This window comes from Pungitius pungitius, chromosome 7 (assembly GCF_949316345.1).
Source record: "Pungitius pungitius chromosome 7, fPunPun2.1, whole genome shotgun sequence".
NCBI lineage: Eukaryota > Metazoa > Chordata > Actinopteri > Perciformes > Gasterosteidae > Pungitius > Pungitius pungitius.
In genome coordinates this window covers 5,779,319-5,801,532 of record NC_084906.1, presented here as the reverse complement: position 1 = coordinate 5,801,532, position 22,214 = coordinate 5,779,319, and the positions used below count along the sequence as shown (strand labels likewise).

Below are 22,214 nucleotides of genomic sequence, written 5' to 3'. Positions count from 1 at the left end.
TGCTTTACACAGGAGGACTTGCTTTGTATTTTCAAATACTGCTCTACAAATTAGGATTAATAAGGATATTTAGTTCATTTAAAAGAACAAATTATAGACCTGCTCTATAGGGGAGAATTAAATTCCATGCATAGTGTATATTCAGGGATAATGGTGGCAAAATGCTGCCCATTTGTTCAGCCTGGTACCACCGAGCAGACCTGCTGAGTAAATCATGTAGCTTTGAACTCTTGAACTCACATTTTCCCACTTAAAATGTCTTCTTTAAGCAGTTCTTTCCCACATTGTTCAACATCATATATACTATGTCTCTGCTAGTTGTAACACCTCATTTAAACTATACGATGCCTTCACTGAATGAATTATTTTAACCACCATGTTTTTATGGCTGCACAATAATCATTTGGAAACATCATCAACAAGTGAGAGGAACAACATCTGGCTGTAAAATGTTACAAGCCAAATAACAATGGTCTGTATAGAAAAGGGTTGCTTAAACAAACTGACATACCAGTAGTACACTTTGTCATTGTATGTGGAGGACCAAAAAAAACACAAAGTAAAAGCCGCTTGCATTCAGTCTCGTGGACTATATAAACATATAAGTAGTACGTTTCACAAGATAAACAGAGCTTTTTACACGGAGCGTTTCATCACTTTACATGAAACACACAGTGACAAACACACAACAACACAGTGAGAAATTCACTGCAAAACATCCCATCCTTGTCCCGCCTGGCCACTGCTTTCTGGCCCAGGTTTCAGTTCCTGTGTGTAGCTGTGATCGGCCCCCTGCGTCATCTGTGAGAGACGTCAAAGCCTGCTGTGCGGGACCCATGAGATCATTAGACCCCGTGTAGGGAAGGCAGGTTGCAACACCTGACCACAAAGGCACAAGGAATGCATTCAGCGTCACACAGCGATGGCATCTACCACTGGCATCCAAGGGTGGAATTGTCCTTTGAGCTCAATAAAGCTCCACACAAAACGTAATTAAGTAACCGGATTGGTCACGTCAACAGTTGGTCTTTATTCTCCCGGATCACAGGAACTATTGTTCGAGCTCCTCGTCCGATGACGACAGGAATGAGTGTGCTCGCGGGCAATTGGTTGCGTACATCTCACTGCTGGAATGACAGCCGTCCCAAGCGGGAAGGAAGTTTAGAATTGGACATTTCACACATGCAAATGCGCTCAGACAGACGGTTGACAGATGCGTGGGTGCGGTGCGTCAGCCGGGCTATTGTTAAGGCCGCATTTGGAGGCTTTTGTATGCTTACCTTTAGCCTAAATACAAGAAGACCAAAAAAACAGGCCTGTCAACTGTCAAAATTCTCACAACCCACGATTAGCATTCGGTGCCGGTTTCTGCCGCGCTGTGAGAACTCTTTCATTTGTGCATTCGTTCTAAGCCGTTTGCTTTCAGAGGAAACCTCGTATGCGGCATTCAGGGAACGGTGACTGCCAGTAAAAAGAACCAGTAAGCAGCGACAAACGGGTCCAAGGCAGCAACAGGATGTGGCACAGGATGACAGTAAAGATACGAGATTCATTTGATCACCGTCTTTCCACTCGGCGCCCAAACAGTGAAACAAGAGTCGGCCTCAAACCACAAAGTGTTTACCGTGGGGCGTCCGCTCACGTGCATGCAGCACACACTCCACGCGCAGGTATGTAGCGCACCCACTTGTAACACTTGTTTGTAACACAAGAATAAACTTGCAGTTGGAAAACAAAAAGGAGGATCGACAGGCTGAGAAGCGCCCCTACGTGACGGATGCAAGGCCATCTAGATCTCGACGTTTTTGATACATGGGAACTTCTGACATCGATTCCTCTGTGTCAATCAAATGCCGTCAACTTGCGCAACTGTTAACCGCAGCAATGTCAGTGGGGTGATTTTGTGGTGACCAATTAATCTTTAGAGTAATTGGAATGCCATTTTAGACCGTGGGAAGTTTTGATGTGCATTTACTACTATTTATCATTCACTTATTCAATTGTATTTTGGCCTGCTTTTGGAAAAAGATACTGATTGGACAAAAATAAACGTGTAAATATACATTTCTGTTCCAAACCTACAGTAACGTCACTCGACTTCAAACTAACCTCTAAGCTACCCTGGTCTCCACAAACTGAGCAGGTGGCGGATGATAAAGGGGGCAGCTGTCTGTCAGGGGGATAATCTCGCCTGGAAGGGCATTCCTGTGCTGCCGACCAGTGCTCGTTGCATCACTGTGACTGAGACACAGACACTAAGTGCGAAAGGGCCAGGAGGTGGGCTGAGAAAATGGCCGTGGAGGAGTTCTGCGAAACACTGATTAGGATGGAGAGCGACAAAGTGAGATTGAGAGACAACCTTTCATCGCCACTTCTCCTCCTCCTCCTCCTCCTCCTCGGCATGAGAGGGTCGGCCACAAATCACGGCGCTGTCACTCATCTCCCAGCAGCTAAGGCCCTGCAGCGACGTGTGAACTTGGAAGAATGGCAGCACGGCTGCATTAGCACAGACACGCGCAAGTGTGTACTTGTAGACACACACCAACGCAAATAGATGCACAGGCCGAGTTGTCTGGGAACATTATCGCCGCAGTCCAAAACTAAGTCTACATTAACAATCAGTGCTTCCAGAGCTGCCTGCGAGTAATTAGGATCGGCAATGAATATTCCATCTTTAAGTTGAACAAAACCTCTGTGGCAACGATCAGTCATGTGACACAAGTCGTTAGAGAACCCTCCAATGAGCCGAGCCTGCACTCACACACATTTGGTTTCTTAAATCTTTGGCCAGATAAAACTTCTGCGTTGGATACATTGTGGTACAGGCAGCATTGAAGTGAAACAGGAATGACATTTAAGAGAAACCTTTTTTCTAAAGTTAATTGTACTTCTAGATTTGACCCTCAGGGTCATGTTTATTGTACTTACAAGAAGCATTTACGACTGATTATTGGAAATTATGTGAAACTTCACAAGCTCACAAATAGCAACCTACCATATGGAGATATTTTTGATAATCATGGAATATTGCATTTACACAAGGGGGTCCAAAATGATTTTACAAATTACAAAAATATACTTTTCTAAGTCACTTGGAATTATCTTCTATGGCTTTGGTGGAGCTTTGACAAGTCCGGACAATAAAATAACCGGAATGATGTCATAAAGATGTCACCAGAAAGGATTGACGCAATACATGCATTACAATTGTTAGCTCATGAAGTTAGTAGTAGTTGTAGTTTTGACTCGAGCGTTTCTCTAAAGATGGGCTCACAACCATTGCATCAGAAAGTGTAGCATTTAGCATTTTTGTTGTTTGACGTTAAAGGATTAAACGAAAGGCATGTTTGCCTCTATGGCCAGTTTTGTTCTTTTTTAAATGGAACTCGTGTAAATCCCCCTGCAGCGCCCTTAAAACCGCACTTTACTTTCAGTTTGTTTGTTGTTCAGCGACATATGACGGCAAAACAACAATGCACGTACACACCCTGAAGCACTGCGGATCCTCATTCATCTGTAATGTCGTTCCTATTCGATTATCAAGATCAGCATTGCTGTAGTTCCAGCCTCGTGCATCTCTCAACACGGTCTAAACCCAACCGTGAGAACCGGCCGATGGAAACCATGTGATGTCCACAGCCAGAGCACTGGGTGTCGCCTGGCAACCAAGAATGATCACAACGACCAAAGCATAACACGCCTCTGCAAAACGCAGGCAGAGGCCGCTCACCTGGGCTAAAACTCCCTGCTGGCAAAACCCCCACAGTGTGATTGACAGCTGCGCAAAGGCATTTCAATGGGAACGAACAGCAGCCATGCCAGTTGGAGCAGTTAGCTGCAGGTTTAGTCGCAACAACCTGGACACCTTTCAATCGGGACGTTCTGCAAAAAAAATGGCTGTGGTTTCTTTTTTTTTCTGTTTCCAAAACCCACGTAGGCAAATTTGCCATCACCTCTACAGCCTCATGGCTTTGTTTACCAAATTTACACAGAAAAACAGCATACCTGCATATTTAACCCCTCTCTTGCCCCGCCCTGCTTCCTCGCCCCTGTCCCAAGGGGCTCGGGAGATAAATGAGCTTGTGTCAAACACACACACTGACAGGGATAATGATGAATTACATATATATTAGCACACAGCCCGAGGACTCGCTCTTCTAACGTACACACACACACACACACACACACACACACAAAGGCCACACACACACACACACACAGACGCACAAGACTGAACACAAAAACAGAAGGTTACACATGCACACGCACAAGCACTTGATGACAGGTATTTCCACTTCAGGAGAGCCAAAATGCTGAGCTGTGAGCCCGGTGTCACTCACTTCCTGTCTGAAGGGGTCAGAGGTTAAACACTCTTTAGTCTCTTTAACCCCAACCACAGAAAGAAGTAGACAGTGAGACAGAGCAGAGAAATCGCCTGCTGTAATTGACCCGTTTCGCTCTCGTTATCCTGTTCCCTCCGAGCTACAGCTTGTTCTGCCTAATTCACTAATTCAGTCAGCAAAGTGCGAAGTAGGAAGCGGAGAATAAATGCAAAACATTAGTTTCAGATTGTCAAATGGGAAATCTGCTATTGACAGATCTTTTTCAATGTTAATTCAATGTCTTTTGGTTTTTGTTGAACAAAAATAATCACATCATCGGTCAATCGGAACCTGTAACGTCTGACGAACGTTGACAAAAGCAAGGTTACTTCTCTGCTGCAGTGAATGTGAAGGAATGTTTCATTTTCTTTGGAACAATTAAATGCGTCTTGGTGTGCTGTAGACAACACTTAGTTTTACCATAAGGAAAAACATTTATAATATAATCTATAAAACAAAGACATTTGGCATATTTCAGGTTGATCATAAATCTCCACAGAGGCATTGTTTTGTTATGGCCTGAAATCAAAACCTTACAACCTTTCAGCAACCTTCAAAAACATAATCAGCTGCTTAAGTCTGTAAGTGGTTGTTGGAATTAGTTTCAGCTCTTTTGCCTACTGGGTTGCTCAATTAGGTCGGGCAGGCCTCAGCACTATGGAGTGTGTAGCCCATCTGTCCTTGAATCGCAACAAGCTCTTGGCGAAAGACACAAAACAGTTTGTCCATTCGACCAGTGTCTCGAGGAGCCTTGGTGCACAAAGAACACAGGTCCAGGTGTGTGAGCGGCGCTTCCATCGCCTCAGCAGTCAGTCCGCAGGGACTCCTTGCTAATCCTCCGCCATCACTCAATGGGATCTCAGCCCTAATCTTGCGAGGCCAAAGCTCAGCAGAGGGGAGCTGCTGGCTTTAAACTGAGAACCTGACGGCTAATCTCGGCCACGACACCCCTGGGTAACCCTACACCCTCCAACGGGGGAGCAGCCACAATACCCCGGGGCCCACGACTATGAGGGAAGGACCTCCCAAATATCAGAGACACTTCACGCCTCGGATGAAACCCTGGTTCAGATGTTTGGGGTGGATTGACACTCACTGCCGTTATACACTGGAGCACTAAGTGACACAAACAGAGACAAACATAACATTCTATCGTACTGCAGAAACACACGCCCTCGCTTTAGCCTACATTGAAGAAGCTCAACAGTATGCTAAAAGCAGTCCGAGGCTGTCAACTCGACCCGTTACAGCTGATGAGTGTATGGTCTCAGACACAATCACATGTAACACTCGTGTCAAAGTCACATATATAGAAGAGGAAATATGTGCTATGTTCTATGAATGTGATCTTCCTATTATTACAAAAGACCAACTTCATTAGGCAGCAGTTTGCTGACATGATGAACAGCACAGCTGATGAAAAAGCAGAAACAAGCGCCCAAAAAGAGCAGATATAGGCAATAATAAAATATAACAGCTATAACATGACATGGAGAGCCACCAGAATGTTTCTCAGGATGTCAATAACTAACTAGCAAGTTAGCTTTGGCCTTAGTTCATCTGTTTCCTACAGATTAAAAAAGTATTAGGTGAGAAGATCATGGTGGTCGTGGTAAGTGTGTTAACTAGAGTTAATATTAACAACAACTGTTGACAACGATAATAACAATAAAGATGAACCCATGAAACAAACGTTAAAAGAGAAACAAGAGAAATCAGACTCACCACTTCGGTAGGACGGAAGTACTTAGGGTCCACCTTCACATGGATCACTCCCGTCTCCTGGCAACGGCCAATCTCCTGCTCATCCTTTCCCTCCCACCTGGAAAGACACACCTTTGAGCATTTTCCCACAGCTGCTGGCAGGTTCAGCTGTCCTTCTCTCTCCGTCTCCTCTGATCATTTCTCGTGCAGTTTGTTTCTTTAACGTCTCGTGCAGACAAAACATGCGACCTGTCTTTGTCTCCAACATGTCAGTGTCTTCCAGGACACAACAAGGAGGTGAGTGAGGGGTGAGAGAGAGGCGGGGACCGAGACGTGGCACTGAGCGGGAGATCGAGGCTGCTAAAATTATAGCTCCTTTCACACATGGGACCTGTTACATTGCTGGCTGCACGGATGCCGTTGGACCAACAGTAAGACATTTATTTCCTTTTTATGTAAGAGGAATTTTGGTCCTCATGTTTTGCTGCCTCGCCTCTGGATTGTTTTTAAAGTTTGAAACAGTTAAGAAATAATAAGCGATCATAAGTTATCTATGACAGACGTCTCAAACTCTGCATAGAGCCTCTCTGTGAGTTCACGCTGTGACCTTCACGATAATGTGATGAGACTGAAAACGTTTTGGAAAGTAAAAAACAACTCAGTAAATGTCTGGAACGGCGCCGTGTGCGTGTGCATCCACTCACACAATGGTCTTCCCCACATGTTTGAAGGCCTTCTCCACAAAGTCCCGCACACTGTGCACCTCCCCCGTCGCGATGACGAAATCCTCCGGCACCTCCTGCTGCAGCATCAGCCACATGGCCTGAAAGAGACGGAGAGACAGGGGAAGGGGCACAGAGGTTAAACGACTGGGTCGATCATGAGGACGGTTCAGAGCTCCACGCTGGACCCCGGCTGGCCTGGTCCTGACAGACAGGAAGTGAACCTGCGACCCCCCCGAGCGGGGCACTCGCCCGTACCTCTGCTCTGACGTCACCGCAGGGGCTCATGGGACAGATACCGTGGGAAAAGGAGCGCAGAGTGCTCCCACAGGCCCAATGTGTCGCCGGGCACACACAGAGCGCACCTACGCACACACGCACACACACACACACACAACAGGCTCGGTCCGACCGCTTTAAATAACACACGTTAAGAGAAGGCGCAAAGAAGGAGTTGAGGAGAAACTCCCAGAATAAAAGAACAGCAGCGTCACATCCTGGCTTGTGTTTCTGACTCCCTGATGCAGGCGGGCAGTATTTCGATTAGCCTTTTTACCCCAGTGAAAGCTGATAGTCGGAATCGCTTAATGGACCCAGCTCCGTATTAAACAGTCAGCCGGGGGGACTCTTCCTGGATCCAAAATATTTATAGTGAACCAGAGCCAGCCGGTCAGAGCTGCTGACCTCTGGCTCGTCTAGCCGGATTCGAGGAGACTCTGAGAGCACAAAGACAGACGGACGGACAAACGCTCATATCGGCACACATGCACAGTATTACATACATACATACATTCAGGAGCAGGGTCGCATGCCGATGTGTCCTTGGGCAAGACACCAAGCACTGACTGAATGTTAGTTACTGATGGGCAGGTGCCACTGTGTATGGTAGGTCCTGTCATCACTGTTTGAAACGTCATTATTATTATTATATTAGTACAACTATTTGAACAGTGACAAAAAAACGTGCAGTGGAATCGAAAGCAAGTTCACTTTCATTGGATTTACGTTTATTTAAGTTTAATATCAACATAGTGCTTCCCCTTAATATCTCAAACGAGATGAGTCCATAACACAGGATGATGGAACTGAAAACAAAGATAACTGCATCAGGTGCTGGAAGCCACACAGTGGCTGTCTTTGGCGCCTCTACAGAAGTTAACACTTTGCGGTTGTCGCTCTCAGAGGATTGCACCAGCGCTGTTTATGGGCTCTACTTGGTTTTGCATTGAACAGTGTGTGTGTGTGTGTGTGTGTGTGAGAGAGAAAGAGAATCGGTTCCATCCGGCCACATCAGGATGTGTTATGTGATGCAGCTGGACAGACTGGCTGTCTCTCTGAGCCCATTTAGCACATTATTGGTTCCCTCTGTAGCAGTACTCATAGGTGTGTCCTTTACAGAAACAAAAACACAAACTTTTAAGTAGCGTCCCACACAAGCTGTGTCCCTGGCACCCAACAAAGAAAAGGGAGGGATTCTACGAAGGGTTCATCCACGTGACAGCATGAAAGTATCCACTGCCATTCAACTGACCATTAAATGTAGATATAACAAGTTGTGACATACAGGGGTGCAAGAGGAAAGGTCAGGTGTCTCCAAAATATTGGGATGAACGTAATTGAGATGACACCTGACCTTTTGACCTCGCACAAGCAACAGATAAGAAATGATCTTCTTGGGACCATGACATCGTATTTTCTAGGCACTTCGGCCATCAGACGCGTTGAACGCAAAGTTTACATTTAACTGCAACCGCCTTACGTTCAAACGTATTGTAGATAAGCAAAATTTGGACCTGTGACCATGGCAACGAGGCTCGGGGGGGCTGCGCTATGAATAACAACCACTAGCAGCGAGGAATGCTCCTCCTCGGGGGGGTGGGGGGGGGAGGGGGCGAGGCCATCCTATCTCAGGATCGTTCGGGGTCAACTGACCGCTCAGCACTGATGGCTCCCCTGAGCCTGACCCCCTCACCTTGCGGCCCCTGATGAACACACCAGATTCTCACACTGCTGCATGTGCCAATAATAGCACCTCGTCAAGGACTGACAGTGAAAAACATGAATCCAGGCATGTTCAACTTTTCTAAGTCTAGAGCACCATCAGGATCTGTCCTCCCAATTGTTCCCACACTTGTACGTCCCATCGAGTGCACGAGATGAACAGGACCTGGATGCACTCATAGAAAATGGTCTCCACAGCAAACTGCACCGGTAACTACATGGAAAACAGAACAACTAGATGGAAAGGTCATTTTTTCCCTTGAACAGTAGAATTTTAGCACATAAGAGAATACGTTAGCACTAGTCCCAAAAAAATACATTACTTAGCTGGTTGATGTAGTTATGTCATTTCAAAATAATCCATTGAAAACAAACAAAGTAGAGCGCCAACTAACCAAAATCTGCATTGCCAAAGAAGCATCATTTGGTTTGGGATTTTTAACCAGCCAAAACAAGATTGTTGCTTTGGTAACTTTCTAGATCAATCACTTCATCCAAAAAGAATTCATCAAAAATACAAATAATCACTACTTCCAGCCCGACAGATTACAATATACTTTTCCAGTAATAATAAACCATACAGGTCATGGATGTATATCCTGAGGATTTAATCAGAGTCTGATCCACATCTTGGCATTTTAAAACAACCAGATCTTCAAAACGAGCAGGATTAATTATCAGAGGAAACGCTAAGATATCAAACGCTGGACAAGTAAACTGTTAAACTGTTTTGATCGTGATGACGTTGTGATTATTTGGACTTGTAATGAAGCATCTGATGCATGTGTGGCCGGCAGTAAACTGGAAGGCTGTGATGATGGGAGCTGGGAACGCGGCTCGGCTTCTCTCTCGCGGCCAGAGAAAATGTTTACGGCTGGAGCTGAGTGATATGGCCCCTGATTTCTAACCAGGCAATGTGAGAAATAATATGAAGAGTGCTTTTCTGCTGGTTGCAGTGGGAATAAAGCGGAGTGAAATCATGGGAGACGTGGTGCATTCCTCTTCTCATGACAGCTAAGGGGGGGAGCGCTGGCTCCACTGCGGGTATTCCCACAATTTACGCATCTTTTTCTCACTCTCTTTGACATCAGTCGGCTTCTTCCTCCTTTTTTTTTACCTTTCCGCCTCCCTTTTCTCTTGTCCCCCCCCCTCCCTCCCTCCCTCTGCTGGCCCCTGTGTCCTCCCCCCCCCCGCGCCTTTCTCCGGATCGCTTTGCTTCATTAGCTATCTGATAAACAGCTCAGAGGTTCAGCCCTTCACGCTGGACCCGCACCTTCCTGTTCACATGGCCACAGGATGACCCCCATCACACACGTCGCTCTCCGGTCCAGCTCAGGGGGCGACGCCCGCAACCCCATCTACCTGAATTACATTGTGACGCACACGAGGGGATTCCTGGTGAGCAAAGTTCAAATGCTGTGTTTTGTTCAGAGACTGAAGAAACACCGGGTAGTATAAAATGTGTATGATGTTATGAGTTGGAATGTTTTGAAATATGTTTGCATGTACATTTTTGCCATCTTTGTCAGTTTGACGACCAGGGCGTTCAAATAGATCTTGTTAAGCTTTGTGGACGAGTGTCTTCTTAGGCAATATGATATTATAAATTACAATAATTATATATACTTTATAAATAAAATGTGGAGGATTTTTATTCCTCCAAGATAATTTTATTTAACTAGTCCAAAATGATTGGTCAATATAATTTTATCTTGTGTTATAATAAAAACGACCATATACCTCTCTAGTTTATTTAATCTTTCAGGTAATATATCTTTCACTAGTTAAGTTCTTCTTTTTGTAATCTTTTTATTGGTTTAAAAAAATCTCTTAAAGGAATAAGGCGGTAAAGTGACAACATGGAAACCTGCTACAACATATCTGAGTAAAGCTTTAATATTCACTAAGTGGTTTATCATTTTCAAAATATTAATGTTGAAATAAAAATCATGAATACATCCCAGTCACCAATCAGCTCATTTGATGGAGCACAGAAACAGTGTCTTTAATACAGTAGGAGTTGGTTGCTCCAGTATTCAGCTGTAGTGGCGGGGCACTTTTTTCTGAATATGTATTATATTTAATCTTTTCCATATGCCCCTGTCGGGTAGAGCACAACCAAAGCTACTAGTCTGCGGGAAAATCCCTGGTACAAACCAAAGGCGTCTGCTGACTCAATACTTCTGTAAAGGTCACGCATTGCACTCTCACCACGATGATACCAACGGCTGCACAACTACCGTCTCAGGCACCACACTCTGTGCCGCTTGTGCCCAACATGTGCGAGAATGTCAACGTTCATCAATCCCTGGGCAGTAATTCCTCCCGTGTGCAACATATTTTAATAGATAAAATACATGTTGTTGTTTTTAAGCGAGGTGGATATTTCCTGATTTCCTGGTACAGAAAACCCATCAAACCACAATGACCAAGGACCTCCCTCCTCTGCAGCCAACTGACCCCTGCATCCCCCCCCGCCTCCCCCCAGCTCTGTGTCTCGCCTTCCCAGGCTGATGCAGCTCCCCGGTCCTCCGTCTCTGGCTGCTTGACTACAGCTGACATGTGGAATGGCTCAAGGTAAACACTTAATAGAGCTGCCATTATGGTCGCAGAAAGCCATCAGCCCCAATCACAGCCTGCTAATGCCATTAACCCCGGGGTTTCACACACACACGCACACACACACACACACACATGTTGACACATACCCACATGTGGCCATGAACACACACACACACACATGGCCTGACTCTCTCACAAATGCAAACATACGACAAAGCCGCTTTAACATAAAAAACCATGAAAAACGCACACATGCCAGCACTCCTTTAGATTGCTGCATACAGTAAATCTACATGATCACCTACAGCCATGTGAGTCTGCCTGACTCTTTTCAACAGAGACTCTCTCAGAAGAGTTTTGGAGAGGTTGCCGGTTCATATCTTCTCCTCTACAGACCCGACCAGGCCCGGCTTTTCCACATCATTAGTAGCTCAAGAGGTACTCAGCGCTGTTCCACAACATGCTAGCACAGCTGCCAGACAAGAATAATAACGCTTGGAAAATAATAAGAAAAGTGCTCTTATGTCGGGGGGGGGGGGGAGGGGGGGGGGAGATTTGAATGGACGCACCTTGGGGCGGCAAAGCGCCGATAATGAGATTAATGACGGGCACTCACAGCTGTGATGCCGGTCAGGCCTCGCGATGACACAAACATCTTGTACTGAGATTAGGCAAATAACCACTCCAGAAGTACATAGGCCCAAGAGCAGATACCACAATGAGGCCAGATAACTTCCTCCCATTGTCCCCATGTTTACATATTTAACATCAAATTGATTTCCAATTCATAACAAGTAGAACCATGTCCAAAAAAGGGCTGGAAAACATGATCTCACTTTGGGCCTTACATCAACACTACGTTTCATGGCTGAAAACAATAATGTGGTTCAAAGTGGATATGCTGCACATAACAACATTTATCTTGCTTTTTAGGATGAACATGGTGAAATGTAGTTTTTATAGTACCAAAACGAGGACATAATGGACTCCTTCAGATATCAGCGACATATTGCAGGAGTGGCAGAGAGCTTTATTTAAACTGAAAGTAAGTGTGTGTGTATGTGTGTTTTAGTGTCTGGTTTTCCTTTCGTCTACAATCTAAATGTGTCCACAGTGGTTCAGGTCACTTTGTTTGGCTGTACTAAAGCACAACATAAACAATTATGGGCATTAACAACCTCAACAAATATGAGCTCAAGCATTAGTGTCTTGAACAAGTTTCACCTGAAGTTCTTTACGGTTTCAGAGTTGTGAGCTGATTGCGTTCCAAGCCAAATATGTACATTTGTAAAAGTTACCTGTTATATGTTACAATCATGCGACGTGCCATGTTTTTGCATTGTCACCTGTGTCTGCGTACTCACATAGGAAATGTCCAGCCGACCGGGCCTGTTGGACAGAAGAGGCGGGGCCAAAGCTGCACGTGTCACACGGACACTTCGCATTCATTGCCACCTGAGCGATCAGAGACTGTATGAGGTTACATGTGAGTGACGGACATCACATTGTGAGTGTGTCTGTCTGTGTGTCGGACAGCATTCCACAACCGTGCAGGATAATCCCAAACACCGGATTAGAGAAGAATGGACACGTCTGACAGCTTCCTCTGACATTCTGCTCTCAAAGGATCCTTTTGTTCTTTGAGCGTCCTTGCTGTGATACACACACCTTTTCACACAAAGTTCTTCACACACACACACACACACACACACACACACACACACACACACACACACACACACACACACACACACACACACACACACACACACACACACACACACACACACACACACACACACACACACACACACACACACACACACATACGGCGTTTGAAACTCTAACAAGATGTGGATATAAGTACTCCCTGCCACTCTGAACTGCATATCACGTAACGACTCCACAGCGCTGCCAACACAACGCTGACACACAACCCATATCAGTACAAACATTGTGACACAGCAGGGTTGGGGCTGGAGGCAGAATCATTTGTCCTTTCTGTGGATGGGCACTTAAACCCAATATTATTTGAGAACCGACCAGAATGTGTTAAGAAACAACAAATTGAAACAAACTTTGGTATCGCGTTGGTATTTTAGAACCTAAATCAGGAAATGTGTTTAACTTTAGACACTTTTTTTTTCTCTAGAAAGAAGATTATATTCAGCAAAACTAGGTTATTATTTTTGGTGTCTGCACCCAATCTGAGGTACTGGCCGGATATGGAAACTATACAAACATTACGCAGCGGCTTTGAGGCGAAGGGATTCAAAGCCCTTTGCAGCAGACTAAACCAGAATAATAATACTAATCAAAGTGAAAAGTGTATTTAATAAAAGCGTCTGGAATTAAAATTGAAAAACAAGTCACTACTAATATTGTTGTATGTTGTACTCTTAATATATATATTTTCAATTACATATGAAATGAAACATTTAAAACAGCACTTAGTACTGCCTCTGTATTGTACAGAAAATAAGTCATGATTACACAGAGTCACGTGCATCTCAACTGTGCTCTTGTTTGGTTTTTAATTAACAAAAGTTGTTTTTTTTGTTACCCAGATTTGAAAAAAAATGTTATAGGCTGCAAATGTTATAGGCTGCAAAACTACGCCACGCCTCAGGTTGTACAAGTGGGGAAGTTTGTTGCAGAGGTAAAGGATTCCCAAAGTGTCTCTGTGATGCCACAGCAGTTTCACGCCGCGGCGATCCGCTGAATATCTTTTAATATCTCAACCCTAACCCTAATAAATAAAAAGGAAAGACGTGGAGAGTCGAGGCGAACCTTGCACTGTAACGAGGCATTAGTGTCAAATAACGACACGACATGCGCAGCAGGTCTTTGGACTACTCCATGAAATGATGTTGCATTAAACCGGGGTTCCTGTGACGCTCCTCATCGCCCATAACAACATAACAACGCAAAAGTCACATGCTGCTCAAATTGAGCCTGCAGAGACATTCTGTCTCAGGCTCAGTGACTAAGTCTTACCATGCGTTATGAACCATTGCCGATAAACCCAGTTTGTAAAAAAACAAATGAATCTCTGTTACAGCACAATGGGGGCCAGCAGCCTTTCAACAGGCAGTCAGGGGAGGGGGGCACATGTTAAGTGAATTAAAAGCTCTGAAATGGAGAGTGGTGAGCTGACATTCCAGGAGTTTTCCTTTTCCAACATATTTGATGTGACTTTGTGTTTGACTGGAGTCTCTTTTCTCATATAAGGACAGAGCTCGTTCATGCCTGCGTCCGCCTGCGTCCCACAATCCCTGATGATCTTGCAGTGAGTCAGTAAAGGGCAGGGGTGGATTTGGCAGAACTACGAGCCAGACTAGACCGGGACAAATTGGGCTAAAGCAGGACGGGCCCAACCGGACCGGACCGGGACCCATCAGCCCCCAAAAAACGATACATGTAAGCAAGCCTCAAACATTAAATCAGGGTCTACATTTACACAGGCACCTTGATATTTTCACACACACACACACACACACACACACACACACACACACACACACACACACACACACACACACACACACACACACACACACACACACACACACACACACACACACACACACACACACACACACACACACACACACAGCTAACTTTCCCAGGCTCCACCTCAGGGAACACTCATCATCCAAATGGCTGCTGTGGAGCTGTGATTTTTAGCAGAACCAGTTTTTTTTTTTCTCCTCTTACTGAGCCCCCTATTTTTAGAGATGGTTGAAATTATTAGACCCCCCCCCCCCCACCCTTCCGCCCACACACACACACCCTCCTCGTCCTCCTCCTCCTTTTCTTTTCTGTTGCGTTTCGACCAAAAAAAGTCACAGACTGCAGCGTGTTTCCCTGTCAGACAGCCTGTCTGGACGGGGTCGGCTATATTTACAGCCGGATGTCGTCCCGGCCGAGCGTACGCACACAGGGACACGCGCTGCTGCAGCGTGGCCAGGCCTGACGCAGAGACGACCGCAACCCCGCGCCGTCTCTTTCCCTTCTGACGCCGTTCTGCTGGCCCGGGCCTCGCGGCGGTCTTTGACCTCAGAGGATGCCGTTTCTCCCCCCGCCGCCGCCCCCGGCCCTGTTCTCCCAAAACGTGGTCGAGCTCATAGTGAGGGCAAAATCATTTTTGTTCACACGGTGCTGCTTCACAGTACGGTAAATCTGGACTGTGTCCGAAGGAAGGACGAGTTGAAAAGAAACAGGCAAACATTTGAAAACACAATGTAAACACGCGTTCAGTGAGGCTCACTATTAACACAATCTTGTTTGATTAATCTGTAAACCAGCGTTATTAGAATTTATGGTTTAAGTCCAATGCTGGAACCGTTACTTGGCAGCTAGGAGCTGCAGCTTTCCACAGCGTGGTCCTGTGTCATCATATCTGCACAGAGAGCTACGGCGAAGGTTCACCAGTGTCGTCCAACAAGCTATGGAATCACTAAAGCACGTAATTACTTTTCAAACTTTTCGGGCGGGACCTTTAGCATTTCTTTCATTCCTATCAGCACATAGACTTTTTGGGGATAAACCTATTGGGTGACCTCGAATAAATCCAATCCCACACCAAGCATCTAAGCTTTAGATTTAGCTGTTGTTTGGTTTTCCTCATTCAAATGGCAGGTAAAACGCAAAGGATGCACTCTTTGCAAGAGCAGAAAATCTCTCAACTAAAAAAAATCAGAGCTGTGATAGCAAAGTTTGAAATCAAAGTTAGCTGTAGTCTTTAATCTGTTGTTCCTGAATACGCGTCAAGCGCCGTTAAGACGTAAATTTAGGGAGAATTACGTGGAAGTCAAATAAAGAAGTAAATCGCTGTACTGACTGTATTTTATTTTCATTTGAATACTGAATGCTTTAGCACCATTAGCACGTTCAGCAGAACCTCCGTTACTTTGTGATATCTCGGAGAACGAGCGGTCCTGGAGTCATCTTGTTGGATTTTTCCATAACTTATGTCTTCAATTCCGGCATGTTTTCATCAGACATCTTGACACATTCATCAAAAAAGAAGTTGCCTTGCCCAACTGCGGCTAAAATTCAAGCCATCCATTTTAGCCAGCACCCGTCCCTTTGATACCATCAGCGTGTTTGTACGTCTAAACATAACTGCATGCACGGGGAAGTGCACACACTCACACACTGTTGAACCGGACTGTGACCTCTGGCTGCATGAACAGTGAGCCCTCAGTAAACAATATTTCCATGTTTTCACCAGAGGAATTGCTCTCATGAAGACTGTCATTCACTATTTAACGTTAAAACGGACACGCCGGAAAGCTGAGCGCGCACACACACACACACACACAAGCTCCCGCGCCTAAACGCACCAGCGCGCACACAGCGGCCTGGGCTCAGCGCCACGGTACACGGTGGACCGGGCTGCTGGCGCTCTTGGAACTCGGCGATAGCGTCATTTTTACGCCGTGAGAACACCAGAAACACATTTCTCAAAGGAGCCCTCACATTTGCGGGGGCGTGTTACCATTTTTCTTTTTGGCGGGGGGGGGGACAAGAACACACACATACACTCAGGTTCAGTTAGAAGTTAAATATAGTAGCTATGCCCCATATGTCATAGTTATGAATAGGTGGCTGCAGGGGCTAAAGAGGAAGTGAAAGGCTTATTTCATTTTTATAATGGTCTCTGGTCTTTACTTAACAGCATAATCCCACATGCGTGTGTACACACACACACACACACCCCCACCCCCTCGGCTGTCGCAGAAGGGGGTATCAATAACAGGGTGATGAGTGATGCAGGGCCAGAGAAACACTTATTTATTTTGCCCTCTTTGAACAGGCAGGAAGGAAAAGAAACATCAGCAGGAGTAGAGAGACACCAACGCAGTTTCTAATCAAATCTCTCGCAGCGTGCACCACACACTGCCTGCAGGATGGAGGCTCATAGGGCGCCTAGAGGTGGGAAACTCTGCAGTGTGATGCAGTTGTATTTCATTGATCACAGGGCAGTATTTAGGAGAGTATGATCAATTCTGCATTCATCCGCTTTTCTCCTCCCCGAAAAGCCGTACTGTGTGAAAGGTGAAGATAACACCATACACAACACAGGAAGCAAATTTTACGCAAGTTTTATCAGCAGTAATATTGTGATGAGATTGGATTTAACAGTGAGTCTGATAGCAGGAGACAGGGAGTTGAAATATTTATAGCCTTCCACGAAAACTGAAAACAGATAACGCTCTGGGAAACTGGAATCTGAGAGACCAGATGAAGAGATGAGGGATGTTTGTTTGTGGAACAAAAGCGATAAAAGGGAGACGGGGATTCACTCAAAAGGAAGTGAAAAATAAAAGTGAGGAGCTTAAGTGAGAATCCAGAAGTAGAGGACACAGTGAGCGTAGAAGTGTCAGTCCACGCTTTCTCCGTAAAGTGAATTTCCAGACTTCCTTCATGTGTTGGGTTTGAACTCTGACCCCGTGACACATGACCTCCAGGCTGAAACCAGGGGCAGCAGTATAGAGGAAGACTCTGCTCACACTGTAAAGGCTCATAAACACGCCGCTGCACCCGTCACTCAGGCCAATGGCTGCTTTCCTCTCCACAGTGTGTGCAAGTGTGTGTGTGTGTGTGTGTGTGTGCGTGCGTACTTTGGGCTCAGTCTCTATGCTTAGAATTCTGTTCCAGACGCAGTGATCTCACATGAGATGCTATCACCATGTTTACTGTTGCTATGGTCCCCTGCGGCTGCTACATGGCTTACAAATTGGACAATCAAGAGCAGGTGCGTGTGTGTGTGTGTGTGTGTTTTGGTGAAGCAGCCCAGTTTGACTCTCTGGTGAAACTACATCCTCTCCCCTTACTGCAACGCACAGGCCTGTGCAGGTGGAGGAGGGACTCCTCCCCAGGTGAACACACAGGCCTGTAAACTTTAACGCTGTTTTGTCACATGTTTAAGAACGCCACAGGCCCTCCGCGGTGCGCCGTCCTCGGGGGCCACGGTGGACTGATTAGGGAGGGCAGATCTCATCTGTGTGTGCATCAGCTTTTCTCCTTTGTCTCTCTTTTGGTTTTCTGACTTTAATCCTATTGACGACATTTTGATGGCACTGTCCATCTCCTGATTATTCCTTAAGTTTCCTGCTGCGATACCCTGTCCAGGTTGGTCCATCTGCCGGAGCCAAAGTGCGTTGCATGTATTATGTAATGCAACTATGCATGTATGTAAAGTCCCCAATATTCCTTTTTTACTATTATGCAGCACACAGGAAAACTAGTTCATTTTCCGCAGTAAAGCAGCAATGCAAAGAGACTAAATTTTACCACAATTAAAATCCTTCTCTGACATTAGCTCAAGCTTTAGCTGCCCGCACTCAATCACACCGTATGGCCCCCCCCACTATGCCGTCATTAAAGAAAAACACAAAATGGCAGAGAAGGTACAAAAAACAACGGCTTGCCTTGTCCCCGTACGCTGGGACAACACTGATACCGTCCACGGTCACAGGGGGAGGGGGACAGTGGGGCGGGGGGGGGGGGGGACTGTGAGAGGGGGACAGCTGGGAAACCGCACATTCATCATTTTCACAAAACATGAAGTGAGCACAACATAATATTTTAGAAGCAGATTAAACCCTGTCCCATCCTCCAGCCTCCTTATCTGTGCTTTGGGTGACTATGGACACATTATCAACGTTATCTGCCCAGCGCAGCAGGAGCGGAGGGAGCCATGACAGGCACACGCCATTTCCTCAAACACACAGGTAAACACACACACACACACACACACACACACACACACGTTTCCTTCTGGGAGTTTATTTTCAAATCCGCTATCTGCGATCAGCTGCTGTAGGCTTGTCCTTCCAGCCGGACCCAAACACCGCGCGCGGCCCGATACGGAAATCAGAAACAACGAGGGACGCGGCGAAACGAAAAGGCGCAAAAGCTGGGTGAAAAAGTGGGTGACGAGGGCGGTCACGGAGAAGGACAAGCTGCGACATAAGGAATGAGCAGAGGAAGGCAAACGTTAGGGAGAGTGAGAGAAACCTGAGGACGCCTGCGACATGAACCCAGGCCGAATGTTCGATATCCCTCACCACAGATGGCTTAGCGCAATGCCTGATTTTGGCAGGAATATTCATTCCTGTTTTTTTTCAGTGAATTTGTTTTCAAACAGGAACTTGATTTCCAAAAAATAGTAATACCACAAAATTATCTGATTATCTGTTTCTTCTCAATCACATAAGATACGATTAGAAGAAGTTCTGCTCAGAAAAACCTGACATGCCAATCTACAGAGAGAATTCCACTTTCGGTTTCATTGTGTTCATTTGATTTCCTAAAATAGACACAGATGTGAACTTCTCTCTCATTATATACAAACACATTATATACAAACAAATATGTTTCATTGTGATTCAATGGCAAAATCATAAACACATGCACACAAAACACTGATAAGGCAGCAAGGCGTTGCAGCACGAGCTCAATAAAAAGAACTCCACCCAGTACAGTATCTCACACACACACACACACACACACACACACACACACACACACACACACACACACACACACACACACACACACACACACACACACACACACACACACACACACACACACACACACACACACACACACACACACACACACAGCAGGCAAAGCAGATCAGATGAGAGCGCGGCCGCTGTTGATACGGAGCCAATAACATCCGGACATTAGCACAAAGATTCGGTGCCAAATAAAACTGGAAAGGACAAACGATTACCAGTCAGTGTCATCAAAACATGGTGGCTGCGCGGCCCTTGAGACACTGCGTTCCCCCCCCCCCCCCATGAGCCCAACAGAGGTGTGTTTCTGAAATGTGCCTTTAATGTGTAAGATAAGACAGACGGACTGTAAACAGAGTTTGTGTGTGTGTGTATTGAAGGCAGCGCCTGCAACATGTTGAGCATAGGAAACAGATGCCTCACCCCTGGCTATGAGTGAGAGAGAGAGAGAGAGAGAGAGAGGGGGAGGAGGAGGGGGGTTGTATTGGAGCTTTTCAGCAGGGACCCTGCAGGCTCAGGGCTGTTGTTGCACATCGTTCCACAGTCAGGCGCCCAGAGGGGTACAAGGATAATAACGCGGTGAAGTTTGGCCATTTTCAGCAGTTCATGCTGACCTCTGCAAATTCTTTACATATGGCAATATGTGTGTCAAAGGTTCTCTGGGGAGAGAGAGGTTCTCAAAGTCTGCAGAACACACACACAAAGTTAAAATGGCACAGTAGCCGCGCAGAGGTAATCAGAGACATCTTGTGTGACACGCCGGTGCAAGGCCCGAAAACGTTCAAGGATCTGGAAATTTTTGTTTCTAAGGTGCCAACACAACTCTATGACTCAATAACCGCAGATAAAATGAAAAATAAATTCAAACAATTCAAGCCTTTACTTTTCGACATGCAGATGCACGCTGTTGGTTCTGAAATGCGTCCAAACACTTCCTCCTCGGAAGATTAACTGCAAAATGTGAGGTTGTTCCGTTACATTCAGTCAACATAACATTATCAATGACCCGTTTTTTGGAATCAGCGAAGAATGGCTAATGGTAAGTGTTGCAAATCTAAAAAAAATAAATAAATTAAGACCGGAACCATATGATATCTGGCCAACAAAAATGTAACAAAAAATCTGAATAACATAAGAGTGAGAAGCATCCGGCGCCTTTGGGATGCTCTTGTGTGTACCGTAGTACAGACCTGGAACTTTCTCATGCACATTAGAAAAGGAGTCGATTCATATTTTTCCTCCCCATCTATAGCCTCCTCCCTCTCTTCCACTCATCCATCTCTCAGTGTCTCCCTCTCACCTGTCTTCCCTTTAATCTCGTTGTGCAAACCCCATCCCACCAATGTCGGCCGCTCTCCCTCTCCCTCTCTCTCCCTCTCTCTCTCTCTCTCGCCACCGACCCCTTCGGACTGAAGGGATCAGTCTCAGTGACGGTGCACTAGCTCTGCCCTTACACTTCTGCTCCAGCGCTTCCTGTGGAGCTGCAGTGGGAGTCACTAAAGGAAGTCTTCATCTCGGAGGACAGCCTGCTTCCTCCCGGGAAAGCCGGATGGGGTTGTGGGCTGAGAGTGAGAGGTTTCGGAGAACAAGCAACCTGCTTGTTTAAAACCAAGTGAACAAGGCAAAAAAAAAGACCTCTATGTTTTAGGACAGTGGCTCCAAAATGTTGGATGGGGGTCTTTGTGGATTGTGTGCGCCCAGTCCACACTGCGTAGAAAATATTCATAATTCACCACCGCAATCGGCAATCTTCATCCTTGCCGCTATTATTATTATTATATTATTATTGTATGTCATTAAGATGTGCTTGGTTACCCTATCACGCCCACATTCTTATGAACATGATGGTAAGTCGTGGCGTTCCTGAGCTGATGATCAGCAGTCTCGATTCTATATATTTATATATGTTTGTTGTGCAACGCATCCATAGAAAAGGTGAGTGGCTGAGCGGTCAGCAGGTGGGTGGCCATGTGTACGAGCAAATATTATCCTGCAACCTCATTCTATGTTCATCACGATCGACTAAAACTTCTGTCAAGCACTCAGTAATGCTGCATAAATCAGTGGAACCACTTCATATTTCATCTGCTGCTGCTCGCCAAAGGACTTGGCAACCAGCGCCATAAATTTCCAGCATTTCAGCTGTATGAGCACGCATAAACATTCAGAGTAATGAAAACATGCACCTGCACACACACACACACACACACTGCACATCATAAACATGCACACACTTTAAAGTCAATCCAGCGGTGTGGTAAAACAGGGTTAAACAATTCATCTCCACCAGCAGACTCCGAACAATAGAG

At 45.7% G+C, this 22,214-nt stretch overlaps 1 protein-coding gene across 1 annotated transcript in view; it reads right to left on the bottom strand.

Moving 5' to 3' along the window:
* The window catches only part of gmds (GDP-mannose 4,6-dehydratase), a 128,037-nt gene that overhangs the window by 21,055 nt on the left and 84,768 nt on the right, over positions 1-22,214 (bottom strand). Inside the window, exons 8-9 of the mRNA XM_037469429.2 lie at positions 6,791-6,909; positions 6,108-6,204 (exon numbers count right to left, since the gene is read on the bottom strand). Coding sequence (XP_037325326.1) covers positions 6,108-6,204; positions 6,791-6,909 — 216 coding nt within the window. The remainder of the gene's footprint in view (positions 1-6,107; positions 6,205-6,790; positions 6,910-22,214) is intronic.